This window comes from Callorhinus ursinus, unplaced genomic scaffold (genome assembly GCF_003265705.2).
Source record: "Callorhinus ursinus isolate GAN/ISIS: 27379988/994484 unplaced genomic scaffold, GSC_fseal_2.0 scaffold6, whole genome shotgun sequence".
NCBI lineage: Eukaryota > Metazoa > Chordata > Mammalia > Carnivora > Otariidae > Callorhinus > Callorhinus ursinus.
Genome location: NW_027397068.1, coordinates 5,915,193 through 5,936,362, shown reverse-complemented (window position 1 = coordinate 5,936,362; position 21,170 = coordinate 5,915,193). Strand labels below are relative to the sequence as shown.

At 38.1% G+C, this 21,170-nt stretch overlaps 1 protein-coding gene across 1 annotated transcript in view; it reads left to right on the top strand.

Annotated features, from left to right (window-relative positions):
- Positions 1 to 19,746, top strand: part of ME1 (malic enzyme 1) — a 193,544-nt gene extending 173,798 nt beyond the window's left edge. The window contains exons 10-14 of the mRNA XM_025861900.2: positions 2,963 to 3,068; positions 4,458 to 4,600; positions 7,934 to 8,107; positions 15,583 to 15,681; positions 19,243 to 19,746. Coding sequence (XP_025717685.1) covers positions 2,963 to 3,068; positions 4,458 to 4,600; positions 7,934 to 8,107; positions 15,583 to 15,681; positions 19,243 to 19,413 — 693 coding nt within the window. The 3' untranslated portion in view covers positions 19,414 to 19,746. The remainder of the gene's footprint in view (positions 1 to 2,962; positions 3,069 to 4,457; positions 4,601 to 7,933; positions 8,108 to 15,582; positions 15,682 to 19,242) is intronic.
- Positions 19,747 to 21,170: the final 1,424 nt, after the last annotated feature.

The window sequence follows — 21,170 nt, the reverse complement described above, 5'->3', positions numbered from 1 at the left end:
TAGCCTTTGTTTATGTACTAGGATAATGTTGAATTAACCTCTGTAATCGAGATATGTAAGTGAAATAGATTTCCTGGCTGAGAAGCTAAGAGAGACGAGGATGGGGGCACCAGGGAGCCCTTCCCCTCAGTTTGGTGAGAGTTGTAAAGATTTCAGTATCGTCATACATTTCTTTATATTATTAAAAGGCAATTTTTAAAAAAATCTTGTCTCATAAATACAAAAGTAAAACTGGGAATATTTAGTGTTTACTCATGAAATCAGTCTAGGTTTGTGTAAGCTATTTGTTGTTAGACTTATAACTAATTCTATAAAGCCTATGATGATAGATAGGTTTTGTTGAACAATTTGATGCTTCCTGATAAAAGTGGAAACTGAATTTATATGACGCTTTTGACTTTTTCTTAATAAATAAGATGAATATGACCTAACTATATTCAATTTAATATTACTGAAAACTAAAATGTTCTCTCAAGCGAATGTGAAATAGTAAGCTTCAAATTTCATTCTGAATGAAGTAAGATTTTTTTACTGATATATAATTGACATATCATTTTGTGCCAGTTTCGGGTATGCAACACAATGATTCAATACTTGTGTATATTGCAAAATGATCACCACAGTAACTCTAGTTAACACCATCATCACATATGGTTGGAATTTTTTTTTTTGTAATAAGAATTTTTAAGATCTATTCTCTTAGCACCTTTCAGATATACAGTACAGTATTAACTATAGTTGGCAAGCCGTACATTATATCCCCAAGACTGACTTATTTTGTAATGGGAAGCTTATACCTTTTGACCTCCCATTCACCCATTTTGCTCCCTCTCCCCGCCACTCCTCACCTCTGACAACCACAAATCTGTTCTCTGTATCTATAAATTCAGGTTTGTTGGGGTTTTTGGTTCTTTCTTCCTTTTTTTTTTTAGATTCTACATATAAGTAAAATCATACGGTATTTATCTTTCTCTGTCTGACTTATCTCATTTAGCATAATGCCCTCAAGGTCCATCCATGTTGTTGCAAATGGCAAGATTTCATTATTCTTTATGGCTGAATAGTATTCTCTGTGTGCGTATGTATATGTGTGTGTGTATTTTTTTATCCATTCATTCATCTCTTGATGGACACTTGGGTTGCTTCCGTGTCTTGACTATTGTAAATAACACTGCAGTGAATGTGAGGATACAGGTATTTTTCTAGTTAGTGTTAAGATTATTTTTCAGAGTGTCTCAGAAGAAAAGGTAAGATAAATAACCTCTTAGAACTCAGAAATGACTAATGATGATAACTGTAAGAAATGTGCCAAAATTATAACTGTTGCAATTATGACTTTTTTTCTTCTTCACAATAATTTTAGTTACAACTACAACTAATGTTGAGCTCTTGTTAAAAACTGGCACACACACAAAAAAAGAAAAACCTGGCATAATCCTAAGTACTTTATTTATTTTTTTTAGATTTTAAAATTTTATTTATTTTAGGGAGGGAGAGTGAGCTCGAGCAGGGGGAGGGTCAAAGGGGAAAGGCGAAGAAGAGGGAAAAATCCCAAGCAGACCCCATGTGTATTTTAAAAACAGAAATAGGGGCTCCTAGGGGCGCTTAGTTAAGCGTCCAACTCTTGATTTCGGCTCAGGTTTTGGTTTCAGGGTTGTGGGATCCCTGTGGAGCTCCACACTCAGCAGGGAGTCTGCTTCTCTCTCACCCTCTCCCTCTGCCCCTCCCCCTGCTCTCTCTCTCTCTCTCTCTCTAAAATAAATAAATCTTTAAAAACAGAAATAAAATGGTAATAACCTTTCAAAACAAGAAAATTGTAACATCTTCAGGGGTAACAATTTATAAGCAATCTGACATATACCATTTAAAAACAAATGTACCAAAACAAACATACCATTTGTAAAGCTTTTTCTCCTCCTGTGCTGTATTATTAGAGACTAAGTTCCAGCATCTGCCTTGGGCAAGTCCCTTAACATCTCAGAGCCTCTGTCTCCTCATGTAAAATGACTCTAATTAGTTGCTCTATTTCTTTTTTTTTTCTTCAAGACTTATTTATTTGAGAGAGAGAGAGAAGTGCATGCAAGCAGGGCGGGGGCAGGAGTGGGGTGGGAGGGGCAGCAAAGGGAAAGAATCTCAAGCAGACTCCCCACTGAGCTCGGAGCCTGGAAGGGGCTCCATCTCACGACCCTGAGATCATGACTTGAGCCGAAATCAAGAGTCTGACGCTCAACTGACCAAGCCACCCAGGCACCCCATAGTTGCCCTACTTCTTAAAATTGTTGAGGGGATCATATGAAATATATGAAGAGAACTTGTAAGTCATAAAGTACGATATAACATTAGGCAGTGCTTTATTATTTTAAGTCAAAATCTTAAAAATTTGCAGCTAGAAAATTATAATTAGATGTTTCCTAGATAATACATGATACATTCATAAACAAAACATTAAGATAAAAATACACAAAGCTAGTTCTTATTCAGAAAATCAAATTGTGATATAAATATGGCATCAAGTTCTATTTTTACTCAGTGGTACATAATTTGGAAGTGCTGTGGCTAAAGCCAGCTCTGCATTCTAAGACAGTATTTTTTAACACAAATAATGTTTCGTAAATGATATATATGATGACATTTCGCATTGCTATTTATTAGTGCCAGTTTCTCACAAATGTCTGTAGAATCAAGATTTTTAATATTAAATAATAGTTAAGAAAGGGAAAGACTTTAGTTTGTTCATTGTTACATCCCCATTGCCTAGAACATTGTCTGAGACACAGTATTTGTTGAAAGACTGAATGAAAGAATACTCCAATAATTGGAGAAGAGAGTTTAAGAACAGCTGTAACACATGATACATGAAGACGTTAAACACAAATACCGGTAATATGTGTAATATTCTGAAATTTCTTTGGCTCACATACGTTTGGCAGATTTAACATTTCTTTTTATTTGCTTTACTTAGGGACGAGCTGCCTTAACACAAGAGAAGGAGGAATTTGCCCATGAACATGAAGAAATGAAGAACCTAGAAGCCATTGTTCAAGAAATAAAACCAACTGCCCTCATAGGTAAACTTCTCCCTCTTTCCAGTAAACCCTACCCTGACCCCATTTTGGCCTGATTCATTTTCATACTGATTTTTGAGGCATAATTTAACTTTTTGAAATTTTACTTTTGGAATTCACAAACACAATTACACGTTCACTGAATCAACAGTACCCCATGGACACCTAGATTTATAAATTTAGTACTTACTGTCTTTTCAGTCTTAACTGATTTCAGCTGAAGTGGGGGGTCCCCCTCTGCTAACTCGGTCAACCTGTTGATCCTTGGCATAATGAACTCTTCACCAGGTTTGATAACTCCAGATAAACAGCGATTGTCAAATGGGAGTGATTTTGCCCCCAAAGAAATATTTGGCAATGTCTGTAGATGTTTTTGGTTGTCACAACTTTGGAGGGGTCGGGGGTCGGGTGGTCAGGGCTACTAACATCTAGTGGGTAGAGACTAAGAATGCTGCTCAACATCCTACAATGCACAGGAAAGCCCTCCCCGCCCCCTGACAACAAAGAATTATCCAACCCAAAATGTTAATATCCCAGAGGTTGAGAAACACTGAACTAACTGGACCCTCCTTTAAGACAAGGACCATACTTATAATCCTCATAGCACTTAACACAGTAGCTTACACAGTGCATGTGCACATATGATCTTTAATATGGTCAAATTTAATGTGGTTAAAAAAACTCAGTTGAAGTTATAAAACTTTATGCCTTATTTTTGTGTGTATATGATGTTAGTCTTTACTTTGTATTATACTTCATATAGCTAGAAGCTCTTGTGAAACAGATGACCGTATTGAGAACAATTATGTTAATCATAATGAAAGCAAATACGCTATAACAAAAACAGCAATAAGCCTTTATTGTTGTTTTTAACAAAATTTATTAGGAATATGATTTTTTTCCATTTCCATTATGCTAATTGCTTTATTCTTCTGTTAGGTTTCTTTCATTGAGTGATACTTCAATTTTACAATGGAATTGGATGATTGTCTTAAGTGTTAGTGCTGGTTTATAAAACATAATTACTTTATAGCCTGAGAGACTGGAATATACTCATAGAGTTGTTTATAGAGAAATAATAAGTATTAGGCACATTTTAGTTTCCTGATATGTTTGTAATCAAAATACCTGGTAAATGGGTCACTAACTCAATGTATGATGAGCCAAATGTTATATCTGTGATTTTTTATATAGATACTTATAGATTTGTAACCCTAAAGATCATTGGCATTAATAAACTTATCTGTTTTTTCACTTTAATGCAAATATTCTATAGTTTGTTTAGGGTCTCTTAGACAGTGACCTGACATCTCTTATTGTTTTGAGGGCATGAACTTCTTAGATTAATTAACCAATAATAGTCTATTCACTGGTTTCTCATTTCTACATTAGGAGTTGCTGCAATTGGTGGTGCATTCTCAGAACAAATTCTCAAAGATATGGCTGCCTTCAATGAACGGCCTATTATTTTTGCTTTGAGTAATCCAACTAGCAAAGCAGAATGTACTGCAGAGCAGTGCTATAAACTAACCAAGGTAAAGCAAAAGTATAACTGATTTCTACCTGCCCCCATTCCCCAGCTCCACCAATGCTGACGTACACTCTGATATTTTAATAATCTAATTCTTATCCATTATAGGGGAGCCAAGGATATCTAAGGTTCTTACCACTTAATCTTTAAAAATTAAACAACCAAGATTGAAAGAAAAGTGAGTAAGTCAGAAGGGATAAGAGCTATTTCCTTTTCTAGAATGTTGTTGTATAAATCCTCCTCTTCAGTAAAACAAAATAAACTCTGCTGTGTTTATTGATAATTTTTCCCAAGTGATTTGGAAGTATCTAAGATTTACATATGAACGCTAAAGAGGAAAAAGTTTGATTCTAATGCTTATTAAAATAACTCTTCACTAGCTATTTCTGAACATTGAAGCATACAGTATAAAACCACAATCTTATTTTTGCTTTGCTAAATCCTGGGTTTGGATTTTGATGCCATGGGTGGTACACTTGGGCAGCTCTTTTGACATCCAGCCAGGTTGGAATAGGAGGCTTCAGAGCTTCAGTACTTTATTGTTTCAAAAAAAAAAATGGCTTATTTTATACTGCGTTTGTATTAATATATATTTGACTGATAGGTTGACAAGAGCTCTCTTCCCTTCAAAGACTTGAAAATGTCATTACAACAAAATAGAGGTTGAGTCATATATATCTAGCACATTTATTTTGGAAATAAATCCAAAATGAATTAGAAAAGGTAAATATGACACAAAGTTAAGTCACTCTGCACAAATCAGAACTTGATGGTTCAGCTTCTTTAATATTATAACCTTAAATGCTCATTACTAGAATTATTGCAATTGTTGGCAAGGAGGTACTCTCTTATCTCTCTTATTTGGAATGACATCAGTGTCCTCAATAATTTAAATTTTCAACCCATCTCTAGATTTGGGGAATTTGCCTGGCATCCCTTCAGTAGTTCTTAAGTCTTTACAAGGGAAAACAAATTCCTCTGGGCAACAAAATTTTAGCATGGTGCATTGCACACAGTAAGCACATAATAAATGTTTATGTAATTATTTTGTCATATATCTCAGTAGGTGTGAAGAGTTTATAGACTCACCAGTAATAGACATAAACAAAATTAGCCAAATTTATATAGTTGTATTTTTTATTTGAATGTCTGATATAAATGGCCTAAACTCTTTCTTATCCTCTTACTTAGTGTTCTGTGTTGTTTAAAAAGAATTGAAATAGGGGCCCCTGGGTGGCTTAGTCGTTAAGCGTCTGCCTTCAGCTCAGGTCATGATCCCAGGGTCCTGGGATCAAGCCCCGCATCGGCTCCCTGCTCCGCAGGAAACCTGCTTCTCCCTCTCCCACTCCCCCTGCTTGTGTTCCTGCTCTCACTGTCTCTCTCTGTCAAATAAATTAAAAAATCTTAAAAAAAAAAAAAGAATTGAAATAAAATTGGAAGTCATTTTGAGGCTAAAAATTTAAATACTGGTTCAGCCAAAGGATTATGGCAAAGCAAAGACGAGTAGAGACTCAGGCACAGGTGAAAGGTCATCAGGAAAGGTTAAAAAATGCAAAATGCAGTAAGATTATTGAATCATGAAACACTATAGTCCAAAAATAGTATGGAGAGATTTTCTTCTCCATATTAACAATCCATATCCATGAGAATGTTTATTAGCTGTCATTTATTGAGTGCCCTTCCTCCTTAAAATGATGATTTTAAAACAGTAGGCAGGAAGGGAAGGCAGGGGGGCACCTGGGTGGCTCAGTGGTTAAGTGACTGCCTTCAGCTCAGGTCGTGGTCCCAGGGTCCTGGGATCGAGCCCCGCATCGGGCTCCCTGCTCTGCGGGAAGCCTGCTTCTCCCTCTCCCATTCTCTCTGCTTGTGTTCCCTCTCTCGCTGTCTCTCCCTGTCAAATAAATAAATAAAATCTTAAAAAAAAAAAAAAAAGGAAGTGAAGGCAGGGAGGGAGATAAACATTTATATAATATTGCAGGTCTTTTTCTCAAATACAGGTTTTTGAAGATAAAAATATATATATCAAGTAATAATTAAGTTATATTAGAAAGTTGCTTGTAATTATTTTATCTGCTAAACAGAGCTGAAGGTAATCAGACTTGTTTGAAAACAAGACCTAATGTTCTATAAAATAGTGTCCTACAGACATCTAGATGAGAATTTCAATTTTCTTTCTCATCTGTCTTCATCCTTTTATACCCTGATGAGGGTTGAACTTTACCTATATACAAAAAGTGTATTATGATCTTTGTTAAAAATGAATATTAAGTTAATATTACTAACATTATAATGGATTTAGACTCTAAATAGGGATGAAAGTTACAGCCCAGCCTGTGATCATTTAAATGATGCTGTGGGTATTTGGTGCTGTGGACCTCTCAAATAGATTTCTTAGATTGTGATGCTTTATTTGTCAAGGGTTTCCTATACCTATTTTAGAAGCCTGAAGTTCTCAGCTGTATTTCTACCCTCATCTTTGCAGATCAGTCTCCCTTTTTTTTTTGAAGAGAGAGAGGGAAAACGTGAGCGGGGGGAAGGGCAAAGGAGAGGGAGAGAGAGAATCCCAAGCAGACTCCATACCCAGCACATGGCCATCATGGGGCTTGCAACCCTGAGATCATGACCTGAGCTGAAAGCAGGAGTCTGACGTTTAACTGACAGCCACCCAGGTGCCCCTCTTCCTTTTTGATTAGCAGTATGGAATTGCAGCACCTGGTAGGCCCTAGGTCACTGCCATCTAAAGCATGCAATATATGAGGTTTCTCAAAAACAGTGTGACAAAATACAAAGATTAGGGAAAACATGATAATTTTTGACAGTTATTGATAATTTAACCTTCCTCTTATTTGCCAATCCCATTTGTGCTAATGAGTTTGTTTCCTACATGATTTTCTGTATAATTCTTTACAATATAGAAATACATAAGATTTGTTGAAATGCGTAGCTCCCTAAACTCTAACCTAAAATGTCATTCTTTCCAGTGCTCTAATGTTAACCTATCACTTTTTTATCTTCAGAAGTCTATAATCTGAAGCCCTTATCGAAATGGTTGATAAGCTTTTGGGTTGGACCCCTGCAGAGAACAGGGTTGGGGTCTTGGGGTATCCTGTGCTTTGCACACTTTTCTGAGGAGAATGAGGCAGAGAAGAGTAGTAATCACCCACTCCAGAACTTATTGCCAACATCATAAAAACTTGCCCGGATTTGTTAGAGAGTTAATGAAAATTCGTCTTCTTTCAAACACTCAGTACTTTAACTATGGCATAGTTCTGTTATAATACATTTGTTTTCAAATATCATGCTTCTTTTTAAAGTTGGTTGTGTGTCTGTGTTGTAGGGGCGTGCGATTTTCGCCAGTGGCAGTCCTTTTGATCCAGTCTCTCTTCCAAATGGACAGACCCTATATCCTGGCCAAGGAAACAATTCCTATGTGTTTCCCGGAGTGGCTCTGGGTGTCGTGGCGTGTGGCGTGAGACATATCACAGATAAGATTTTTCTCACAACTGCTGAGGTATTGTAAAATACTCTGTGTTCACCAAGGCTATAAAACACCAAATGAGAGCTCAGTGTAGGTAGTTTAATGATTTATTTATATAGCATCTCACCTTGCTCCCTATAAGGTACAAAGTCGAAAGGGGAAGAAAATCTCTCCTAGTGGACAATAAGGGGTGGGTAGCAGGTTCATATTGAGTCACTAAATAGAAGACTGTTCTTCAGCGGCCAGTAGAAAAATTATTCTGATCTCTTACAAGGAACCCTTTTTTGTCTTCACACTTCCAATCGAATTCTGTGACAGTAGTGACACAATTAAAAATACTGTTTCCACATCATAATGAAGTGGTAAGTATTTCTCCAAACCTTCGTAAATAACAGCATTTTGGAAGTTGAAAATGAAAGTCTCATTTATCATTGAGGGTTTAGGGCAGAAAACAGAAAATACTCTAATATTTTAAGCAGAAAGAAAGTTAAAATAGGGAATTAGTGTTTATAAAGTCATTAAAAGGACAGATGTAGGTTTGAGTGTGGGCCTTAAGGAAAGATTCTCAAAATATCACAGAGCAGACCCACTAGAGGGACTGTTAAGCTACTCTAAGGAACTGAAGGATCTAAAATTTACCTTAGTTGGAAGCTAATGAGTTAGCCTGCCATAGTTTCATAGATGGTGGCACAAAACCCTTAGGTCAGAGACAAATGCCTTTATTACTTATGGTACAAGAGGTACCATAAATTTCAGGTTCCCATCACCTCCCCTTACCCCACAACCTTCAGGGGGGATGATACAATGATCAGGCATATATTTGTAAAATCATGAGCTTTTGATAATCAGAATGTTCATCCGGTTGATACCATGTTTGAACAGGATGCAATTCATGATTGAGAAATTTGAGTGAATTTCCTCTAAAATTAAACTACTATACAACATTATAACTAAACCGAGCTAAATAAAAATAAAAATTGATTAAAATTCAAATATTTTCATCTTGCAAACATACTATTCTTTCTGTTTTGAAGGGGAACTCTAAGAATATAGATAAAGAGTCTTATGCTATTGATATGATCCAAGGATTATAATCCCAATGCTTAGCACTTGGCCTCGTTCTGTGAGAACAGGTGTCTGAAGGCTATAATGTTCTGCTCCTCTCTTCACTGCACTAAAAGCATGACAGCTGATGTCTCAGAGTTTCTTTAACTCAAAAATCTTGTTAAACATAAGTAGATGTCTAATTACTCAGAGAGCTTTTCAAAGCTGTTTATACATTAAGGAAAATGTAATCGTTGTTCTATGTAACTGACACATCAAAGGGGTAAAAAAATCTTTTACTCATTGCCATCCATGTTTGCTTTCCTAAATAACTCCAGCACCATCTAGTGACAAGGTTCATGAAAAAAATCCTTCCATTTACTATCCAGGCAAAGTAATACTCACTACCAAAAAACTTTGAAGAAAAAAAAATGTAATGTCAGTAGTCTTATTCTTATCATAGATAGTGATCTCTCTGGTGAAATCTTTTTGACCTTTCCCTTGGTTTTCTTTCAGGCTTCAACACAACATTCCTGTTTTTCATACCACCTCATTGTTTTCTTTGCCTTCTTTTCTGTCCCTTTTAACTAAGAGCTTTTTTCTAGCATTCTTATTTTTTGTCCTTTTTTCTTCCCTTTTTGTTATGCTTTTAGAGATCTCATCCATTCTCTTGTTTCCATTATCTTAATTCTAAAAGTGGCCAAATCTGCGTATCTGTGGTTTCATCGTTTCCCATGTCTTCAGTTACCTGATGGATATTTCCACAGAAATGCCCTGCTCTTTCCTTAAACACAAATGCATAAAACCTTCTCACCCTCCCTCACCCCTCAATATTTGCGTTGCTATTAGTGACACCCCTTTCTAAGCAGACATTAAATCTTAGAAGCTTGACATTCTTTCATTCTCCCTTATCCCAAAGCTTTAAACACACTGTGCATACATACAGCTGTATAACTGCTCTATTATCCTGCCTGGAAAACTCTGAGAACTATTTTCCACCTATCTAAGCCTATCCTTCTGCTCACTGCTTAGGTCCCACCTCACATTTGAATCCTTTCGTGACTACTGTGGCTCATCTTGATCTTTCTCCTTAGCCGTGGCTGTCTTTATCAGACCCTTTGATATTTAGTTTAATTTCTACTTGTATTATGCTCTTGAGAGCTTTACGTTTTAAACAGTTAAGTGTTGCTTTACAATTAAATTGTAAATTAACTTTTTAAAGACAGTCTTTTATATACTTCTTTCAAAACACTTAAAAAAGCACATACAGAAACTTAGTAAATACTGAATGGAGCTAAATAGAACTAGTCATATATATCTTAGCAAGAAGAATAAATATAATACCACAGATGCTCATTGCTAGAGGGCCCAAAGAGGGAAGTCCTTGTCTAGATTATATTTTGTAGTTAACAGAAGTTACATGTGGGAGATCTAGGTGACTCTTCTTGTTTGGCAACCCAAAATTTGTTAATTTAGGATTATTACTGAAATACTAGTTGGGTCTCTTATGGAACTGGAAATCTCATGGATCAGGATCAGTCCTGAAGATTTTCTGGGCATTTTTATATCACAAAGAGATTTCTGGCTTTCCTGGTACTCTGGCAGCCTTCTGGACCTCTGATAAGAACACTTAGTGCTCCCCTGGGTCAGCCCCCCTGGCCCTGCGTTGTCTGTACAGCAGCCTGGGAACAGACGCCTCACCTCCTGTCCACATCTGATGCAAGCCTTGGCCTCCTACCCTTACACTCTTCCTCCTGAGTCACCTTCTTTGTGTCCTCTCACCTGGCTCGCCCCACCCCTTTCTGATGTCTGTCCAGAGGACGCTAGAGATGATCACCATAGACAATAGCATCTTCAGGAAACGGGTTCATTTAAGTCACTGGATAACTGAAAATCTAGCCACTGTAACATTGCAAAATGAAACGAAGAGAGATCATTTGAAAGTGGACCCAGTGTAGTTAGAGAGACACCAATGGAATATCAAGAGCAGCAAATAATTTTTGAGTGAATGAGCTAATAGGTGAGAGTGACACTAAGACTCTTGTATACTCTCTCTTTTCCCCAGGTCAGTGCCTTCCGTTTTAGTGATTTTGTTCCTAACGGTAGGCTCCCCTTTGTCACCTGTTGCTGCTTGACTCTGTTCACGGTTTCTTGGCTCCCTCTCTGTATGACAGGCATCCATGGAGAGCAAAGACTCAGACTGATTCTTCTTTACTCAGCCATCTTCTTCCATTCTACCATGCTGGCTGCCAACTGTTCTTTTAAAAGTGAAATAGATTTATTGTGAAATAGATAGATCTCACTTTAAAAGTGAAATAGATAGATTAAAAGTGAAAAAGATTTATTGAACACCTAACTTTCCCAGACAATGTGGTAAATTCCTTACTGGTGTTTATTTCATTTAATCCCCCGACTTAGGAATTGTTATTAGTCTTATATCACTGAAGAGAAAACTATGTTTAGGAAGGTTAATTAATTTGCCTGAATTCAAGCAAATAGTAATTATTGCAGTTAGAATTTGAATATGGACCTACCTCCCATCAGAGCCTGAGCTTTCAACCACCATGAAATTCTGTCCTTTCAAGGTTGCACTACTCATTTTTTTCTCTATCTGGGTAAATAACAATACTGGATCCCCATGCAAGTTTTTGCTTTAATATCTAAGAAATGCCAACTGATTTAAATCTGCCAAAAATCCTTTGCAGAAAAACAAGAAGTAACATGATTTTCTAAACAGCCTGTATTCAATGGGGGGGGGGGGGGAATCAACATAAAATGGTTTTATTTTGCCCTAATCGCTGTTTGGAATAATTCTCCTTCAAGTCTCTCTTTTCTTTCTCTTAATCGCATCTCAGTAACATTTAATTCTGTTTCAATTCACTCATTCTTTTAATGAGTGTTAATTAAGCACCTACTATGTGCTAGGCATTATTCTGGGTGCTGGCGCTACCTCAGTGAACAATAATTAAACATCTGTCAAGTTCAGAATTTGTACCTGGTTCAGATAGCATCTCTCCCTTCAGTACAAGAGGCCTGCAACAGCCGCCAGCAGAGAGCCACCTTCTCTTCCCCCCCATACCAGCGCCTCAAGGGGCTTGGGTGTGGCCAGGTTCTGAAAAACCTCCTCCCTCTTCCCATCAAGGCCTATCTCCTCAAATGTGTTGGATACAGAAAAGAAGGGTATGGAAAAGGTCAATCATGGCTTTTCTTTACTCTCCACTTTTTTAGGCCATGAAACCATTGGAGGCGGGGGCCATGATCTGACTTTCTCATGGGGCACGTATACAAGAGTTTAAAGGACCCTCTAGGGCAAGACATGAGCGGTCTGGCTCCAGCTCAGCCTCCCTCCCCTTCCTCAGCTTTCCCAGCCTGTTGGATCATCCTCCGCAGTGGTCACTCAGCCTTCGAAGCGCATGTCTTCTAGGGATATGGGCTCCTCCCCAGCAACCCCCTCTTCCCATTCTCTTCACCTCTCCTTATATACATATGTCTGTAACTGCTCAGGCTAAGTGGGGAACAGAATGCCAGTCTCTCCTTCTTGAAGGCACCTAAAGCTTTCCAGGGGAGGCAGCATGCAGCAAGAAGGAGGAAAAGCCACTGCATTACTCACTAGGCCAAATCATGGTTCTAGCGACTCTCCCTGTTTCTCCCCATCTCAGCCTCTGGGAAGGGGTGGCTGTGTTTGTGGGGGTGGCAGGGCTGATTCTGCCACCTTTTAGGTTCTGAGGGAGATGGCATTCCCCACTTACTTAGTGGGTTCATTATAATGTCAAACACTTAATTCTCTTTGTGCTAGAGTTGGGGGCCCTAATCACCAAATCTGGGGCAAAGGAAAAGTTTTACTCAACATCCTGTTACAAAGGCAAGAAATAAATGAGTTGAACAGTGTCTTTATTATAAAGTTCTTTATGATCAACTTTTGTGAATATAATTATACATTATAATATTTTGCATAATATGCGATATTCTATTAATCAAATAACAGTTATACTAGTAATTTCATCTTGCTCTCCTTCACCCCACACCCCTGCCTAAATATCCTTGTTCAGAAGTCCTCAGTCACCCATAGGATTTAACCAGAACTCCTTAATTTGGCATTGACAATGCTCCAATCCCTATTCTCTATACAGTTCCGCCCCCCAGATCAGGTCACTTGGGCTCACTGAGTCCAGCTCATACATCTCTGCCTTTGGTCTGAATCTTCTTTCTGGAGGGCCACCGCTTCCCTGTTCATATAACTTCTAGCTCTCCTTCAGTCCCGTACTCAAGCTCCCTCCAGTGTTCCTCTGGATTTCCTAACACTCACATTTCACCTTTAGCCTAGGCTGTCCTCTCTCAGCATTTTCTTTTTCTCCCTCACTAAATTATAACTCTCTCAGGAGCAGGAACTGCTTTTTTTAACCTCTATTGGTGTTATGCTTGCCTAGTGTCTTTCATATTTGCTGATGGAATAAATTGCAGAAATAATTTCATGATTAAAAAATTTCAAAGATAGGGCGCCTGGGTGGCTCAGTTGGTTGGGCGGCTGCCTTTGGCTCAGGTCATGATCCTGGAGTCCCGGGATCGAGTCCCGCATCGGGCTCCCTGCTCAGCGGGGAGTCTGCTTCTCCCTCTGACCCTCTTCCCTCTCGTGCTCTCTCTCTCTCATTCTCTTTCTCTCTCTCAAATAAATAAATGGAATCTTTAAAAAAAAAATCTCAAAGATATTAAGAGATACTGAAAAATAAGTGTTTGATTATACAAAATGTTTCAAACGAAGAAGATTGTCTCCTTCCTCTCTGCATCCTCAGGTCTATTAAATAATAGACTCAACTGGTTTAGACTTGCCCTGCTGAAATACCTAATCAAAGTCTTAGAGCTGAAGGGAACTTCAAGGTTGCTGAGTCCGCCTCTGTGCCCCAGCAGGTTTAGCAAATAACTGAGCATATAGAACTTTATTGTTGAACCATTTGAGAGCAACTTACGGTATTATGTCCCTTTACCCCTAGATATTTCAGGACTTTTTTTTTTTTTTTTTTGACGTGGTCTCTGTACCATTTTCAATTCAGGAACTTTAACACTGATATAATAGTATTATCTAATATACGGTCCAAATTAACATTTTGCCAATTATTCATAAGAAAAGGCCTTTCTAGCCTCTAGACTAATCCTTTAATCTGCAAGAATATTTCAGTCTTTCTTTTATGGCGCTGACATTTGGGAGCAATATAGGCCAGTTGTTTTTTTACAGTGTTCCTCACTTTGGGTTGATGTGATTGTTTCCTCATGGTTGAATTCCCGGTGTGCGGTCTTGTTAGGAGCACCAACGGCCTAATAATTGCATCCTACCTCAGGAGGCATATAATGTCAATCTGTCTAATTAAAAAAATATGTTATTAAGGTCTGATTGACATACAAAAAGCTGTACATATTTATACAACTAGATGAGTTTGGAGATAAGAATACACCTGTGAAATGATCACCAACACATGCACCATGAATACCTCCATCACTGCCAAAAGCCCTTTCCTGTTCTCTTTATTCTTATTATTTTGTGGTGTGTGTGTGTGTGAGAGACAGACAGAAAGTGCTTGAGAAGGGCGATAAGAAGACTTACCATAAGATCTACCCTCTTAGCAGATGTTTAAGTATATGCCGTTTGATTTAGAAATAGGGAAGGGTCCAGGGACACCGAATGCCGAGGCCAGTTAGGTGATTCAGATAATCCAGAATCTGGGTAAATTGAAATCCTCTTTGCAGTGTGGCTCCAACATGGCTGTCTCAGCCTCCTGCTCCACCGCTTGTGCCAGAATATGGGAAGAGAGGAAAAAATAAAACACGACGACATCGGAGAGGGAGACAAACCATAAGAGACTCTTAACTCTAGGAAACAAACTGAGGGTTGCTGGAGGGGAGGGGGCGGGGGGATGGGGTGGCTGTAATGGACATTCAGGAGGGCGTGTGAGGTAATGGGCACTGAGTGTTATATAAGACTGATGAATCACTGACCTCTACCTCTGAAACCAATAATACATTATATGTTCATTAATTGAATTTAAAAACAAATTAATTAATTAACTTAAAAAAATGTGTGAGCCGGGAGGAGCAGCGTGATCAGCCTCGGCCCCCTTCCCTCCTGTACTCTTAGGGTACTTTTCCCCTCACTTCTGTCATCCTCCTCCGCCTTCCTTGCTCCTCTTCCCCCCTGTGCCTCTAGCATATCAGAAGGAAAGCTTCCAGCACTGCATGGCCCAGTAGAAAAGGAACTGGAGAAACAGACAATGCAGATTCTGTTCCCATCTTACTAATGGTGTCCCCCAGCTATCCCCAAGTCTCTCGGGGCTGTTTTCCCATTGACAAAGGGAGAGACGAATCAGGTGATCACATTAATGTGACCCACTTCTATACATCACCATATGTGACCATTCACCTAGTTATCCTTTTAAATGTAAGTAAAACCTTTTTTGTCTTTCTTTTTTTGAAAGGTTATAGCCCAGCAGGTATCAGATAAACACTTGGAAGAGGGCCGGCTTTATCCTCCTTTGGACACCATTAGAGATGTTTCTCTGAAAATCGCAGCAAAGGTAAAACCACTCTTGTTCGAGTCTCATTATTTTTCCTTCCTTCTATTGCTAAATATGCATTTTTAGGTACTGAAAATCCACTTCCTTGAAATGTATATCTGAATCAACTTACTTTGTCAGAAGTCAGGGAAATGAGACACAGTGCCTCAGCAGGACTTAGGAACTACACTTCATCCCTAGGAATTGAAGAATTGGGCTGAATCATTAATTTTCCTATCATTCTTTTTCTGTTCCATAATCTAAATAAGTTAGTAGGGTTTCATTTCAGTTAGGTTTCCCCCACTTCATCTTTTTTTTTTTTTTTTAACTTATTGTTTTCCATATCACACTTGGAATAGTCACCAAAATACTGCAGATGTGGTAGAGTAAGATTTAGACCTTGAGTCACCTGTCTTATCCATGGTGCCTTGATATACGGCATCTTCAGGATCACAACTGATAGTACTGGGCAGGGGGCAAAACAATGAGGGCAAGCAGCTCAAAGCTGTTGGGCCGACAGATGAGCTGTTGGAACAATTAGCCAAGAAGAGCATAAACTCAGAGAAATTTTCTTTAAGATGAGTGAGAAATTTGATTTTTTTAATGCAATATAAATGTATTAACCTATTAGGGTTACCATAACAAAATGCCACAGACCTCATGGCTCAAACAACAATTTGAGGGCTAGAAATCTAAGATTAGGAGGTTGGAGGCTTGATTTTCTTGGAGGGCTCTCTCCTTGGCTTGTAGATGACTTCTCACTGTGTCTTTGTGTGGCCTTTTCTTTGTGTACAAATATCCCTGGTTCTCTTGGTATGAGAAATTCACCCTTCCTATAAGAACACTACTCAGTTTGGGTCAGGGCCTACCAAACAGCCTCAGTTTAACTTAATTACCTCTTTAAAGGCTCTGTCTCCAAAGAGAATCACACTCTGAGGTACTGGGGGTTAGTACAGATGAATTTTGGGTGACAGAGGTCAGCCCATAATGGTTATGTTTATATGTTTTATGTTTAAACTAGGGTTTCTCAACCTCAGCACTATGTTCATACTGGCTGGATAACTCTTTTGTGGAGGTTATCCTGGGCATTATGGGATGCTTAGCATACCTGGCCTCTACCCACTAGATGCCAGTAGCCTCTGCCCAGTTGTGACAACCAAAAATGTCTCCAGACATTGCCAAGTGTCCCCTCAGGGGCAAAATTACTTTTGATTGAAAATCAAAACCATTAGCAAATTTATCAAAACAATACCATATTTAGGACTCACATACCATTATTTGTCTTGTTGATTGAGGGCACATGCTTCAAAAACCACATAATACTTCAAAAAACTTTAGGTAATCTGCTTGGTTTCCTGTCCACGAAAGAGTATCCTATTTTCTACTGTTTATATCTCCTAGTTTTTAACGAGTTTGGATTGTTAATGCATGGAACAGGACATTATCATGTTAAGTTCAGTTTGAAGATTTAAATGAGAAGGTGTTCAGACAGACTCAGATATTACACCTAGAATTAATGGGAAAACGCAGAGTGCAGAGACAGAAACTAGCAAGTCAGGACAAAGAATCAAGTTGAGGGAGGAAGATGGTCTAAGTGGACCTCAAGCTTGAGGTTTCAGGGCACGTTTGTATACAATTCCCACAATTCCAGCAAGTCTATGGAAATGACTGAAACTTAAAGAGACACTAGATATACAGGCGTGGGCAGTATTTCCGTGTGGTTACGGGGGAAGGGCCAGGAGTGGTTGGGGCTACCAAGACAGCAAGTACAGACAGGTGAGAACCAAGGATAGAACATGGTTTGTTACACTGTCCGGAAGACAGAGGCAAGAAGCCAGTGAAGAGAAGTCAGGATTTTGAGAAGAGACTCAGAACGGAGCAGTGGGTCAGAAATGAGACAAGGCCCAGTGTCAGAACGGGCATGGCAGTTATGATCCACACAGCTGTGGTAGTGAGAAACACAGGTGAACTTTTTAGTGCCTACGAAGTTATCAGAACCTTTTATAAAAGCAATTTCAGTAGCACAGAAGTTAGGGAGAATTCAGAAAGCAAGAGAATACAAGCTGCTCTTGCAGAGTCTGGTATTGACGAGGAGAGAGTGAAGACCTCACTGAGAGAGGGGATCATTGAAACAGTGTGTCCTGGGAGCAGAAAAAGGAATGAACATAGTCTATGTCAGGAACGCAACAGTGCGTAGCACAGGGGGCCTCTGGGGTGATGGAGATGTTTGATAACTGGATGTGATCACAGTTGCACAACTCTGCCAATTTACAAAAATAATTTAATCGTGCACTTAAAATGTTTGGGTTTTGTAGTCTGAATTATACCTCAAAAAAGCTGTTAAAAAGTAATAATAGCATATTATAGGTACTTTGGGAAAAAGAGAAGAAACTACCCAATACTCTATTTTTCTAACATAAGCAGTTTTATTGTTTTGGTGTATTCGCCTCCAATCTTTTTTCCATTTGCTTGCTTTCTTTGCTAACATCATCCTAATCATGGTGTATACATCTATTTCATGTTTTTCACAAACATTTCTCCATAATATGGCACAGTCTTTGTAACCATAATTTTTCACAAATGCATAATTTTGCACTGAGAAGAGATACTTAATCATTCCAGTAGTCTTCAAAATCGGACTTATCCAAATAACTCTATTACATAAATAACCCCCAGTGACTACTTTTTTACAACTGGAGTGAATTAAAGAGCATAGAGTGATTAATTTTGACAAGAGGGAGAATCCATTCTTTTCAAAGAAAGTAAAGGAAGAGCGAATGTTTAAAGATACAGAGGAGATAGTTTTGAGTTGTTGGAAGGGGAAATTGAGATTGTTTTCTCTGATTCGCTGGAATGTTCTCATTCCAGTGATGACAGTCAAATGCAGATTTGACAGAGGAAGGTTTGAAATTGCCTTGTGGGAACTAGGAGAGAAAGGGTTCTTGTTTGTTTAAAGAAAAGGATAAAAGCATAATGTGTGACCACATGGACCCAGGTAGGATTAGGAAAAGTATGGCATCTCAGGAGGCAGCCATGGAGGAAGAAAGCCAGCACTGAGGGTTCCCCAGACTGGTGACCAGAATGGCGAGTGTGACAGCAAGACAGGGAGACGAGATTCTGTGATACTGGCGAGGAGCGTTAAAACTGACCAGAGTCCAGCTGATTAGGTGAGCAGGGTTAAATAAGGACATTTTGTAGGAGACTGTGGTCAGCATAGGGATTGTTGAAACTGCACACTGAGTTCAAACTTAGCAGGAATATTAAGGTATTTAGTTCAAGTTAATTATCATTCAGGTCATGTCAAGACTTTTGCCACTGGATTATCTGTGAAATCCTGTTATGATTACATTTGATAAATCTCTCTTGTGCACACTTTCTGTCGCTATCGTATTCTCCTCCTGCTATATGATTTAAAATTGCATTTTCATTTTATACCTTCTTTGTGTATGTGTGCTTTTATTATAATCTAACTTAATTTTTTTAGACAAGACATAAATTAATTTTTTGAAACAGATAAAAACTGACATGTGCTCATCACCAACTCTATCCATTAAAGTAATTAATATTCTTTTTTATTCCTAGATTGTGAATGATGCTTACCAAGAAAAGACAGCCACAGTTTATCCTGAACCCCCAAACAAGGAAGCCTTTGTCCGCTCTCAGATGTATAATACTGATTATGACCAGATTCTACCTGATTGTTATTCTTGGCCTAAAGAGGCCCAGAAAATACAGACCAAACTTGGCCAGTAGCATAATAACTGACATTTCTAATTCTGTTAATGAGATCTTAAAGTCTTTCATAATTTTTAAAGATTGGAATCTTTTATAATAATTCATTAGACTAAGAATTTTACTTTAATAATAAAAGTTCATGGAAGGATATTAATATACTTTAGGGTAAACATCACACTAGACAATTTTGCTTCATTTACTTTCTTGTTATTTATGGTTTCTCTCTTCATTATTTTGCCCAAGTTCTCTTTAAAAGCTGTTGTACCTACTACTGAGAAACACATAATTTTTATATAGGGAACTAATGGAAAGACCAAAATTAGTAATAAATTGATATACTCAACATTAAAATCCATAGGTCTTTTGTTGACTGTTTTGTTAAAATCTGCTCTTTTTTTATAAAGACAAATGAATTTAGGCATAGGTGAACTTTTGCTAAAAACAGAAACGACACTTACTTTGTTGCCTAGAGAAAAATAACTTCTCAGGTATTTTTATTCCAATCCTAGATTATATTAGTTCTTTTAGTGCAACTGAACTCTAACATTTCTAAGAAAGATCGTTGCTGTTTACAATGCCTTGTGCAGCCTTAGATTTTAATATTCTTCCGCCATTGTTACATCTTCTTACCACCTTGGTCCTCAGTCAGATATCCCTTCTAAAAGCACCTTTCTTCTGCCCCTGGCTGAATGTCCTCTCCTCACACTGTTGCTGCCAGGCATTTACAGCCTGTGGTCCCTGTCCTAAGGTTGGTATCCTCAGTTCAGCATAGCTCGAGCCATGGGAAGAGCTGAGAGAGGGAGCAGATAATCTCCTTGAGAAAGGGCTGCCTCTGGAGCTGACCTCTTAGGACAGAGATCTCCAGAGTCAGGATCGAGAGCGTGGTTCCCAGACAAGCTGGGTTCCAACATGAGTGACCTGCCCTCGCGTTTCCTTGATTAGCTCAGGTAATGAGGAGCTCACTGTGTTAACAACAAACTCACTTTCCTCTGGGTTTGGAGGAAATTTTGTAACCAGTTCCCCAATATCAGAAATTATCTTGACGTCAGGTATTGAGATACTCTAATTACCATCAGTAGTTCTAGCCCAGAAATTAATATTAATTTCCAGTTTTACTTTAGACGTTCGTAACTGAATGAATGGAAACAATTTTAAATTTTTAAGCTCAGGTGCAATAACATTTGCTATTTATTTGTAGAATTATTTGGAGGATTTTGTTTTTGAAGTAAAGCCTTTAAAAAGTAGAAGAAGATGTTCAAGATAAACTATACTATAAAATGATTTATTGAAGGTTGACGGTTACACAGATTGTTTTAGGTGTGAATAGAAGGGGTGGGGGTATTTCTGAAAGTAACATTTAGTCAAGAGTTTCCTCAATATAGTTTGAAAAGATCCAGAATGCTGATTTGTTTCATGTTGTCTTGTAGCTCTAACTAAATGTATTTACCTATGCAAAAGATTGATTAAAGCATAGAAAAAGTGAATGAATAAAATTACGATTGTCTGTTTCTCTTAAAATATTGTTACATTGTAAAATGATAATGCTGCATCTCAGCAGTCATGTGATAGGGTATACATTTTAAAAATATTCTAATAGGTAATTTCAGCATGACCTTCGTTTAATACATGTGTTGTCATATTTGCTGTATGTTATGATAAATGAACTACTTTCTTATCCTCAGAGAAAGATAATGAAACAAGCATTGGATGATTACTTACTAGGTTTCAGGTATTCTGTGTAGATTATCTTATTTACTGTAGCCCCTACAAGTTTC